The 12,400-nt window shown below is 43.5% G+C and overlaps 2 protein-coding genes across 2 annotated transcripts; both read left to right on the top strand.

Moving 5' to 3' along the window:
- The first annotated feature begins 176 nt into the window (after nucleotides 1-176).
- Nucleotides 177-5,936, top strand: spdl1 (spindle apparatus coiled-coil protein 1). The gene is made up of 14 exons (XM_058649997.1): nucleotides 177-274; nucleotides 1,170-1,331; nucleotides 1,475-1,651; nucleotides 2,090-2,284; nucleotides 2,378-2,527; nucleotides 3,226-3,324; nucleotides 3,433-3,543; nucleotides 3,686-3,826; nucleotides 4,052-4,158; nucleotides 4,234-4,354; nucleotides 4,494-4,560; nucleotides 4,629-4,811; nucleotides 4,883-4,961; nucleotides 5,588-5,936. The coding sequence occupies exons 2-14, from the start codon at nucleotides 1,170-1,172 to the stop codon at nucleotides 5,727-5,729; spliced, it is 1,734 nt and encodes a 577-aa protein (XP_058505980.1). The 5' UTR covers nucleotides 177-274; the 3' UTR covers nucleotides 5,730-5,936.
- Nucleotides 5,937-6,701: 765 nt separating this feature from the next.
- On the top strand, nucleotides 6,702-12,196 carry sil1 (SIL1 nucleotide exchange factor). The gene is made up of 12 exons (XM_058649948.1): nucleotides 6,702-6,851; nucleotides 7,353-7,496; nucleotides 7,922-8,066; nucleotides 8,282-8,387; nucleotides 8,813-8,888; nucleotides 9,046-9,132; nucleotides 9,288-9,383; nucleotides 9,490-9,611; nucleotides 10,618-10,714; nucleotides 10,793-10,957; nucleotides 11,546-11,710; nucleotides 11,827-12,196. The coding sequence occupies exons 2-12, from the start codon at nucleotides 7,368-7,370 to the stop codon at nucleotides 12,022-12,024; spliced, it is 1,386 nt and encodes a 461-aa protein (XP_058505931.1). The 5' UTR covers nucleotides 6,702-6,851; nucleotides 7,353-7,367; the 3' UTR covers nucleotides 12,025-12,196.
- Nucleotides 12,197-12,400: the final 204 nt, after the last annotated feature.

The following is a 12,400-nucleotide window of genomic DNA, read 5'->3' as shown; positions in this document are numbered from 1 at the left end:
AGGTGAGTGTGTGTGTGTGATATATGTAAATACATAAACATAATACATTTACATATTATACTATAATAATATCATAAGAGCCGTTGATTGGAATCATTTGAGGCAGCACTGCCCTCTAGCGGTCTCTCTGTGGAGCTGCTGCGGCGTTTGATTGGACAGAGTGTCTGAACGTCCAATCTCGTTCAGACACTCTCGTCTCGCGATAGTTTAGCGGACCTGGATTCAAACTGTGGCGGTTTCTCTTTGCGTTGACAGTAAATTGTTCACTGACGAGGTAAAAACACTTGATTTTTTGTGATATTTTGTGATATTTTGTGATATTTTCTTCCAAAGTAAGTCTCAGTACCTGATGTTTGAGCTCTGCGTTCGCTTCATGTGAAACTACAGGTCAACGGAGGTTTTGTGTGACTAAATAAACAGTTGGGTGGAAAATAGCTCCAGCGCCATCTTTGTTGACGGTGGTTTAAAGTGTAAAATCAGAGCCGGGACGTCGGTTACTAACGTGACTAACGTTACTAACGTGACTAACGTATGCAGTTGTTCTTTGTCAGGTTGTTAGTCTTAGTTTAGTGTCAGCGCTGGTTAAAGGTTTAAAAGTTTAACTTTGTTAGCAAATGTAAGACAACACGTTTTAAACTGGTTTATCGCTACAAACATGACGCTGAGCCCCGTGTTACTGTCACTGTTATTATTGACATTAATGATTGATTGATTATTACTAAATCAAACTACCTCGATTCATTTGAGATTTAAGTCATTATAAGTAAGCTAATTCTTTGATCCCCCGCCTCTTAAATGTGAATATTTTCTGGTTTCTTTACTTCAATTAAGACATAAATAATTAAATCTGAATCATTATTATTTGTGAAGATCATTTTATTAAGATTTGAGAAACAACAATGAATATTTTATGGACCAAACGACTGATTTTTGTTATTATTGCTACTTTAAATGATTGAAATACTTGACTCTAACTGTGTAGAACCTGCAGCCTTTAGTGTGTGGACACTAATTATCGTTATATTGTTTCAGGTCAACTGTTCAACTCATGTCCTGTTTGTAGAAAAAACAACTCCATTTTATCCACTTATGTTATATTGTTAGTTAGTTACAGACCATAATAAGCTTATATTAGTATTGACAAATGTCCTTTTCACTCTGGATCACAGATGGCAGCCGAGGAGACGGTACAGCTGCTGAGGAGCCAGCTGAGGGAGAGGGAGGACCAGCTCCATCAGGCTGCTCAGGCTGGCTTAGATCTCCTCAACCAGCAGGCGGAGCTGCAGAACACACTGGAAGAGCAGAGAGTGGAGATGACAAATGCACTTGAGGTAAGTCGGTGAGTGCACTGGTGTAACCTGAATCACAGACACACACACACACACATGTTTGTGTGTGTGTGTCTGTGATTCTAGATTCAGTTTGATGTTGTTTGATGTGGGTTTTGAAAGATGATGATTGTGTGTGTACACAGGCCCTGGAGCAGGAGAAGTACTCGCTGCAGAAGGACGTGGAGTTAAAGACTCGAATGCTGGAGTCACTCAAGTCAGACTTTGACTGTGTGAAGAACCAGCAGACACAGCAGCTTCTGGAACAGCAGCAGCATCTGGAGAGGAACCACAACATGGCTGTCAGTGAGCTCAACAACAAGGTACAGTCACACATTCACCTGTGTGTCTCACTACAGAGTCTGGAGGGTGTGTACCTGTGAATAGAAATGTGTGCAGGAGTTGTTGTTGTTGTTGTTGTTGTTGTTGTTGTTGTTGTTGTTGTTGTTGTTGTTGTTGTTGTTGTTAGCTCACATGAGTGTCCTACCTCCTGCATCTCCAGGCCTGATGCAAACCTCTTGCCCATGTCCTCCAGAGATTCTCCTGCTGTTGTGATCACGTCTCATGCAGATAATCTCTGTTCATGTTCACTGACACACAGAGTCTCAGCTGTGCTGTGATCACATGACCATGGTCTTGTATACGTGATGAGACAACAACGAGCTCGTGCTAACTCGGTTGTTACAGTGATGAACAGTTGTCACATGTGTGGTACGTGTTGCTTCCATGTGTCAGTCATGTGTGATGTTGCTTTTCCTCAGACACTGAGGTTGGAATCAGCTCTTGAAGAATCTCAGCTGAATGAGAAACAGCTGAAACACAAACTGGACGTGCAGACAGAGACTCTGAATAACAAACTGGAGGAGCTGCAAGCTCTGAATGAAAACACCCAGAGCTCCATGACCTCTGAGATGATGGAGGTGCAGATGAAGATCATGGAGCTGGAGACTGTGAAGGTGAGCAGGTCATTGCTCTGCTGCTTCTTACTAATGTCAAGCTAACTGAGAATGTTGTTGAGCTGCAGGAGTGAATCATGTGTTGTCCCACAGGTGGAGCTGGAGCACACTCTGCAGGAGTGTCAGTACAGAGAGCAGCAGCTGGAGCTGACCAACAGCAGCCTGCACAGACACCTGGAGCGACTCACAGAGGAGAAAGAGGAGCGGGAGAAAGAGGCCGTTTCTTGGTTTAATTCATTAGAGGCGAGTAGAGCTGACATGGATGTTAAAGGTACAGTGTGTCACATGTGACATCCCTCAACCCTCCATTCCAGGTGTGTCTTCAGTTCGCATCAAAACTCAGAACATGTTGAGCTACTGTAAAAACATGGTGGTCAAAATGGCCGCCTCCATAGCGCCGACTCCTGACATAAATATAAAAAACAATGAAGTTTAATTATGTCTCTGACGGGACCTTTAATTCAACTTTACACGCTAATGAATGAATTCTCATCAAACAAGCAGGGTCTGTTGTTGAGGTGGCAGAGGACAGGATACTGGCAGAACTGCTGGGAATCATGGACAATGTGTCTCACCCCCTTAAAATACTTCAGCAGCAGACTCATTCAACCCCGGCACAGGAAATCATTCCTACCCTGTGTCATTAGACATCTATCTATCTATCTATCTATCTATCTATCCATCTATCCATCTATCCATCTATCTATCTATCTATCTACCTACCTACCTACCTACCTACCTACCTACCTACCTACCTACCTATCTAAAGTTAAACTAAATCTGTCAGCATACCAGACCTGACCCGAGTCGCTGACCTCTGACCTGAGTCACTGGAGTTTGTTTGATGACCTGAAGCATCGTCGTGGTCATGAAGCCGCCGCCCACAGCAAAGTTGTTTCCAGTCAAACTGAAGTTGAACACGTGCTTGTGTCTCATGACAGAAATCTCGGGAGGTGAACCGGGACCTCCAGGTCCAGCTGGATCAGGCTCTGCAGCAGGCTCAGGATCCCAACAGCAAAGGGAACTCTCTGTTTGCAGAGGTAAAAAAAAACAAAAAACTGACAAGAGGAACAAGAGTGTGATTGACATGTGTTAACCCGTGTGTGTGTGTGTGTGTGTGTGTGTGTGTGTGTGTGTGTGTGTTGCAGCTGGAGGATAAGCGTGCTGCGATGGAGAGACAGCTGATCAGTATGAAGGTCCAGTATCAGTCTCTGCTCAAACAACATGGCTTCAGCAAACAGCAGCTGCAGCGCATGAAGGTACAGTCTTTACTGTGTGTGAGTGTCACATGGACACAATGACACTGTGAGGTCTCAGAGGTGACGCTCTGTGTGTGTCTGTGTGTGTCTGTGTGTGTCTGTGTGTGTGTGTGTGTGTGTCTGTGTGTGTGTGTGTGTGCAGGTCCAGATAGCCACTCTGATGCAGCTGCAGGGCTCCAGAGCTGACCCTGCTCAGTTAGAGCGACTTCAGTCCATGCTCTCAGAGAAGAACAGTGAGATCCAGAACCTCATGACCAAACTCCGGGGACTGGAGAAGGTGGAGGTGAGTGTTTCTGACCTCTGACCTCTGACCCCTGACCCTGAGTGTTGGTTGTTTAGCGTGTTCAGGTGATGAGCACATTTAAACTCTTCCCACGTCACACACCACGAGTAACCAGAGTGAGAGTGATCTCATCACAGTTGTGTCAGTGTGACATGCTGATGCTCAGTTTTGTGTAATGCTCCTTTAAACGTGTGTAAACATAATTAAATATGAACGTGTGTGTAGATGATACTGAAGACTCAGTCGGCTAATGAAGCTCCAGCAGTAAGTGGTGACGGCCAAGATGAGACTTACTACACTGACCTGCTGAAGATGAAGCTCAACAACACTCTGTGAGTGAAGCTACACACGTGTGTGTGTGTCTGTGTGTCTGGACATTGTTTCACTGACAGTTTGTGTGTCGTCAGTAAAAATGCAGAGCGTCTTGGAGATGAGCTTTCTCTGCAGAGAATGAAGTCGCTGTCAGAGAGCCAGAGATCTCTGGAGCTGGAGAGGAAACTCTTCACCTCTGAACGGCTGCTCAAACAGGTGAGAGGTGGCTCTGACTCCACGCTGTCCGTGTCAGTGTCAGTGTCAGTGTCCGTGTCCGTGTCAGTGTCAGTGTGTTCTGTAAATGTTATCAAACACTGAATCACACAACTGTCATTTCTTTCTGTTCCTGCTGCAGACTCAGAGCGACAAGATCAAACTACAGCTGCGAGTCGAGGAGCTGCAACACAAATATGAACCCAGAGGTGAGTGAGTGAGTGAGTGATGACCTGTGAACTGTCAGTGTCACTGACATGTGGATTCATGTCTTCAGACGCAAGAAAGAATGTCATCCAGAAGAGGAAGAAGGAGAAGCTTCCTGTGGACATTGTACCCTCCTCACATGACAAGGCTGAGCGGGTGGTTACCATGGAGACGGATGTAATACATCATAAGACTGCAGAGCCCAAAGATGACATCATTCCTACAACTGAGACACAAAACTCCTCCACAGAAGGTGTGAAGTTAGTTTTATCAAACCAAAGATGGATCTGTGACCATGTGATAATCATCACTGTCATGTGACAGGTGCAGCGCTGACTGAGCCACCACCTGCCAAGTGTGTGAAGATCAGTGCAGAGGAGCCTGCAGTGATTCCTAACCCCAGGTCAGTTTTATTTCATCTTAATGTTTCAATACTCACTCTAACATGTTTACATGTGTTTTAAAGTGTGGTTTAAGTTGGACCAACACAGTCATTCATTTTGTTCCATTGTTGTAACAAGAGACGTGGACTGGGAGTGGGCGGGGCTATCTACAGAGATGTGATGAACAGACAAGCTGAGCTCTGCTTATCATTGAAGAGAGTTAGACTGACACAGAATGATGTGAACGCTGTGTTTGTTGTGCTGCATATCTCCTGTGCAACACTGATGTGTGTGTGTGTGTGTGGTATGTTGTTGTGTTGCAGATCTCCTGTGTAACACTGATGTGTGTGTGTGGTGTGTTGTGTTGCAGATCTCCTGTGTAACACTGATGTGTGTGTGGTGTGTTGTGTTGTTGTGTTGCAGATCTCCTGTGTAACACTGATGTGTGTGGTGTGTTGTGTTGTGTTGTTGTGTTGCAGATCTCCTATGTAACACTGATGTGTGTGTGGTGTGTTGTGTTGTTGTTGTGTTGCAGATCTCCTGTGTAACACTGATGTGTGTGTGGTGTGTTGTGTTGTGATGTTGTGTTGCAGATCTCCTATGTAACACTGATGTGTGTGTGGTGTGTTGTGTTGTTGTGTTGCAGATCTCCTGTGGCTGACGGCACAGAGATGAACGAGAACGAGCAGCAGAACAGGAGAGAGGAGCGAGTAAAGAGACAGAAAACAGTAGAGATGATTCGTGTGAGCTCTAACAGCAGCATGGAGAACCAGTGTGCACAGCAATAAACCTGGTCCAGTCTCTGCTGCTGCTGCTGCTGCTGCTGCTGCTGCTGCTGCTGCTGCTGCTGCTGCTGTGACTTCTGTATTTGTATTGTCTTTCAAATGTGTAGATTTTACTCTTGACTGGTAACTTTTCTCAGATGATTTTTCTGCTTTTTCTTGAAACAATTTATCCATATATTTAAAAATCAGTATTAAAAGATTTACAACGGACTATTCTGTGTCCAGCTTTTTTTAAATCAAATTCAGCAAACAGAAAAAGAACTCTTATTAAAAATGAAACCCCACAAAACTACGAGACATCATTACATCAAACCTGTGTGGTAAAGTAAAGAATCCGTTTAACCAAACGTAGAATTTGTAGTATTTGTAACTTTCCTCGTCACCAACTTGGATCATGTTTACCTCAGTTTTTTTTCAACCTACACCAATGCATTTTTGCCTTCATCCAACATTAGTATTATTATACAACAAAACCAGCCATTTTCAGGAACCATATGTTTGACAACATTCTTTTCTGCCTTTTACTTTTACTAACTCCAAAATTGTTTGTAAAAATTAAAGGCTGGAAAAGAGTGAGTGAGTCAGTGCTTCATCAGGTCTGTCCCAGCAGCAGTGTATGAGTATTAATATAATATAATATAATACAATATAATATAATATGATATAATATAACATAATATGATATAATGTAATATAATATAGTATAATATAATATCATATACAGTATAATATAATATGATACAATATAATATGATATAATGTAATATAATATAGTATAATATAATATATTATACAGTATAATATAATATGATATAATGTAATATAATATAGTATAATATAATATATTATACAGTATAATATGATATAATATAATAACACATAATATAATATGAAATAATATCATATGATATAATATAATACAATACAATAATATAATAATCTGGTGCAATTCTCCCTCCACACCAGCTGGTGGCAGCAGCGCGACCTGCTGCTGTTGAACACGCGGTTTCATCAGACACGAGCTTTGACGTGGACCAATGAGAGGAGAACGTGAGTGTCCGTGGAGTCGTCACTGGTCGTGTGTGATGTTTGTTTCCTCGTGTGAGTTCAGTCAGAGTCACACAGGTGAGTTTGTTACGTCTTTAGTTTTCTGTTCTGTAGGAGACAGAAACCTAAAAACCTGCTTCTACTGAGGCAGAGCCACATTGCTGAGGACCTGGTTATGATTTGAATGATGGTCAGGTTAAGGTTAAGGTTATATGTTCACTGGTTATGGTTAGGTTTAGAGATAACACTCTGTTCAGGGCTGTGAGGACACATTTTTAATCCAAACCTGTCTTTGTGAACCTCACAACTTCAAAGTTAACACTTAGTCTCAGGAGTAAGGGCTAGATTAAGGTTAAGGTTAAGGCATTTAGCTGTGATGGTTAAGGTTAGTGTAGGGTGGTTAGAGAATGTGTGTGTGTGTGTGTGTTTATTCTCTGTTTTGGGAGAATCTGGGAATCCACATCCCTGAATCTGTTCAATGGGAATTGTAGTAACAGTTTTAAACACTTACGTTTGTTGGTGTGTTTGACATTTATCACTTTAATAATCCTCAGTGCTGATGTGTGTCTTGTGTTTCAGTGAGTGTCCGTCAGCATGAGGTTGATGTCCAGAAGAATCACAGGAGGCTCATTCAGCCGCTCATCTGTCCTGCTGCTGATGCTGCTGCTGCTGATGCTGCTGCTGATGCTGTGCCAGCACACAGACAGTGTTCCTGACCAGAAGGTGACGCGTGAATCTGCTTTATATTTGAAACGTCTGAGTGATAAACATGATAAACATGATAAACATGATAAACATGATTAAACCTCATCTCATGAACTCACGTCTCCTGGAAGAGAAATCTGATTCATGTCTGGGTAAAAAAAAAGAAGCTGTGAATTATAAATCTAATCTTTAAGCTTCTTCTGCTTTGAGTCATCACATGAACCAAAACACACTTTAATGTAGTTAAGTTAATGTAGCTGTAAATATTATGCGATTCCACCCCTGGCTAATTGTACTTGATTCCATTGTAAGTCGCTTTGGATAAAAGCGTCTGCTAAATGACATGTAATGTAATATCAACGACAACTTCCTGAGTTCATGAGCTTTAATGTTGTGCGTGTGCGTTCACGTGTGTGTGTGTGCGTGTGTGTGTGTGCGTGCAGTCTGACTCTGCACTCACTGTGGTGGAAAATGTAGAAGGAGAAGGAGGAGGAGGAGAAACAGTTCAAGATGAAGAAGAGGAGGAGGTGATGATGGAAAACCTGGAGGTGGTGCAGCCGACTGACGTGTGGCAAACACTCACACCAGGTAATGAACAGGAGGAAACTCTGTGTGTGTGTGTGTGTGCTTCTCTTTGTAGGGACATTACGACCAGGGTTAGAATTGGGTTTAGGTTAAAGGTCAAGGGTCAGGCACTTAGTTGTCATGTTTAAGGTGAGGGTCAGGAGTTGGGGAATGCATTATGCCAATGATGTGTCCTCACTAAGATGTAAAAACAAGTGTGTGTGTGTGTGTGTGTACAGGTCAGGCAGTACCAGCAGGTTCACATGTGAGGCTGAATCTGCAGACTGGTCAGAGGGAGGTCAGACTGGGAGAGGAGCAGCTCAAGTACTGGACCCAGGAGCACAGGTACAGACACTTACTGAGGAGCGACTGAAGTGCTCAGCGGAGGGTTGCTGGTTTGAAACCCACGACAAGCAATGTACCAAAGCCTTGTTGTTCTCCAGGCGCTGATGTCTGAAGTTATTTATGATATCTTTTGTAAATTCAAGCTTCACTTCATGTCTAATAGATTTCAATCTAATGGATCATTCTATGTTATAATGCAAGGATGAGAAGAGATTAGATAGATAGATAGATACTTTATTCATCTCCCAGAGAAATTCACAGTTCAGTAGCTCCAGAATATGTTACACGATAGAAACATAAGAGGCATGCAGGTCTATGTACAGTCTAAATATAAACTGAAACATATGTATAAAAAGGAAAAAAGAAAAAATATATAAAAAATTATACAGATATGATATATTCATGAGTGAATGTGTCTTTGTCAGGGAGGGAGACGAGGCTTCCTTCAGTCCTGATGAACTCAAACAGGCCATGAAGAAGATAAAGGAGGACCTGAATCCAGTGAGCGTACACGCACACACACACACACACACACACACACACACACACACACACACACACACACACACACACACACACACGCACACACACACACACACTCTAATGTTTACTGTGTTCAGTACTGTCGTCAGGACTGTTTTCTTTGCTCTTTTTCTAGAACTCTGTTGCCTCCAAGTTTCGCCCCCTAGAGGAGTTAAAGAAAGACATGGCTCAGCTGGACCTGCTGGTGGAGACAGATGTTCAGGTGCTTCAGTGTTTACCTCAGCTGCACACTCATGAATATTCATCATCATCTCTTATAATGCACACATGTGATTAAAGCTGCAGTTGTTGTTGTTGTTGTTGTTGTTGTTGTTGTTTAGGACGCGTGCAGCTGAGTTGTGTGTTTTCTGTGTGTAGATAATGAGGCGTCTGCTCGACCAGTACAGCAGCAGCAACTCCACCGCAGAGCAGAGGCTGAACATCCTGCTGGAGCTGGAGTATCTGGTGCACCAGGTCACACGCTGCTCAACACACACACACACACACATCATACACGTGGTGTAAAATGATGTTATTGGTGATATTTACTTGTGTTAATCTGTGTTAATCTGTGTGCCAGGTGGATAATGCTCAGAATCTGTGCTCCATGGGAGGTCTCCCGCTGATTCTCGACGGCCTGAACAGCTCAGACGTGAGATTGCAGGAGAGGTCTGCGTTTGTGCTGGGATCAGCTCTGTCCAGGTAAACTCATCTAACCTCTACACTCTGAACCAGATCCTCCTCCTCTGCAGCTGCATGTGACTGGTCGCTCATTTACATCAGCACAGGAAGGGATGGATTAGAACATTAAAAATGTCTGAGGTCTGCTCTGATCATCCACCCATGTCTGTCTATGTAGATTAATCATAATCTAATCCTAATTTAAAAGTCCAAATCTAATAATCCTATATGAATCCTAATATACTGATCCTAATATTATCCTAATCTAATCTAATTTAATCCTAATATACTAATCCAAATATAATCCTAATATAATATAATCTAATGTAATCCTAATATACTAATCCAAATATAATTCTAATCTAATAATATGTGGATATATGTGGGGGACACAGTCACGTTATAGGGACTTGTCTTCCTTGTGGGGACAAAAATCAAACCCCCATAACGTAAATGACTACAGTTGAAGATATGTTTTAAGGTTAGGTTGAGGTTAGGATTAGGATTAGGCCAGTAGTAATTGTGGTTAAGGGTTAGGGTAAGTCTCCAGGAAATGAATATAAGTCAATGCAACATCCCCTGAAGTCATGAGTGTGTGTGTCTTGTGTGTGTGTGTCATGTGTGTGTGTCGTGTGTGTGTGTGTCGTGTGTGTGTCGTGTGTGTGTCGTGTGTGTGTCGTGTGTGTGTCGTGTGTGTGTCGTGTGTGTGTCGTGTGTGTGTCGTGTGTGTGTGTCGTGTGTGTGTGTGTCGTGTGTGTGTCGTGTGTGTGTGTGTCGTGTGTGTGTCATGTGTGTGTGTGTCATGTGTGTGTGTCGCGTGTGTGTCGCGTGTGTGTCGCGTGTGTGTCGTGTGTGTGTCGTGTGTGTGTGTGTCGTGTGTGTCGTGTGTGTGTCGTGTGTGTGTCGTGTGTGTGTGTGTCGTGTGTGTGTCGTGTGTGTGTCATGTGTGTGTGTCGTGTGTGTGTCGTGTGTGTGTCGTGTGTGTGTCGTGTGTGTGTCGTGTGTGTGTCGTGTGTGTGTCCTGCAGTAATCCAGTGGTGCAGGTTCAGGCCGTGGAGAACGGAGCTCTGCAGAGCCTCCTGACTGCTCTGGCCACTGATCAACCACTCAGAGTCAAAAAGAAGGTAAATAATCCCAGACTCAATCCCAGCATCAGCACCAAGTGTCAGTCAGTCATGTGTGTGTGTGTGTGTGTGTGTCAGGTGCTGTTTGCTGTGGCCTCTCTCCTGCGTCACTTCCCCCATGCGCAGCATAAGTTCCTGTCCCGTGGGGGACTGCAGGTCCTGTCACAGCTGTTCAGGGCCGACACGAGTGGAGTTCTGCGAACGCGTGTCGTCACCATGTTATACGACATGATCAGTGAGAAGGTGAGAAGAACTCGTCACCTGCACGAGAAGTTAAAGAGATATTACATTACATCACATGTCATTTAGCACTTACTATGGAATTGAGTACAATCAGCCAGGGGGTGGAGTCCAACTTGGTACGGGTCTTAACCACTGAGCCACTCCACCCCCTGGGTTTGTGGTGATTCTGTCGTCTTACTGTAAAACATGCAGCCGATCAACAGACTGTCAGTGGAAACATGGCTGCCAGCTGTGACGTACGAAAATATTACTCGTTAATATCTTTAGATATTAATGTTTATCTGAGCTGATGATCTGCTGCTGCCTCACTGGCTCAGTTTGTGTCACCTCATTAAAAACAAGTGAAGGATTTCACACAACAACAATCACAAACCAAAGATGTGTGTGTGCTGTGGTGCAGGTGTGGATTTGATCAGGTGAGTCTTCAGATTGTTTCCTGTTCCTGTTTCCTGTCAGTGTTGGAGGCTGGTTCACAGAAACATGGTGTGATAATAATGTGTCTGTACCTCATACATGATTCTGATTTGCTGGTCTGAACACAGTGAGATTATTATCTGATGCTGAGGCTGCTCTCATCTTCTCCCCCAGGAGCTGATCTCTCAGACGGGTCTGGACCAGGTCTTGGATGCCTCCCATGAGGAGCGTGTGCAGCAGTACTCTCAGGTATCTGTGGAGGTGGAGCTGCAGGAGAAGGGCTGGTGCGGTCTGGTCCCACAGCTGCTGGAGTCCACAGAGCATGACCACAGAGAGAAGGTGAAACATCTACAACAGCTTTAATGCTCAAAGAGATGAACACATGACGAACACATGATGAACACATGATGAACGCATGATGAACACATGAACTCATTCAGTCATTTCCCTCTCAGGCTCTGCGGGCTTTGTTAGCGATGGCTCCGGTGTGTTTGGATCAGTACCGCACAGACAGCTCTCTGCTGGTCTCGCTGCTCTCTCTACGAGAACAGTACCAGGAGATGGTTCAGTCAGAGATGATCGTCGGAGAGGAGAACAGCTACTACGCCGAGCTCTTAGAACATATCGATGCTCTACACGTCAAACTCAAGTGACTCTGAGTGGGTCAGGGTTTCCTGGATGGCGTTTGGGTTGTCGGGGTGACGGCTGCTGTTGTTGTGGATGAACATTTGGACGTGTCTTATTGTCTGCTCTGAACACAGAGGACTCTGTTGTAATATATTCTTGCTTTGTTTTGATTATTTATTAATAAATTAATGAAAAAAGAGGAAAGTGAGTTTTGGTGTTTACAAGTTAATGTAACATTTATTTGGGCGTATTGGCAGAGATTGACCATGTTTGCATATGAATATAGTCACTAAAGAAAACGTACTTTTACATGGGTTGGTGGAGTAATGTCATTTAACTGCAGGCAACTAAACACAGTTTTCTTAATGTCATGTAAACATGTCAGTCTGACTAAACTCAAGC

The sequence above is a fragment of the Solea solea genome, chromosome 14, assembly GCF_958295425.1.
Source record: "Solea solea chromosome 14, fSolSol10.1, whole genome shotgun sequence".
In the NCBI taxonomy this organism is placed as follows: domain Eukaryota; kingdom Metazoa; phylum Chordata; class Actinopteri; order Pleuronectiformes; family Soleidae; genus Solea; species Solea solea.
Note: the sequence above shows the minus strand (reverse complement) of the source record. Positions and strands in the feature narration are given on the sequence as shown.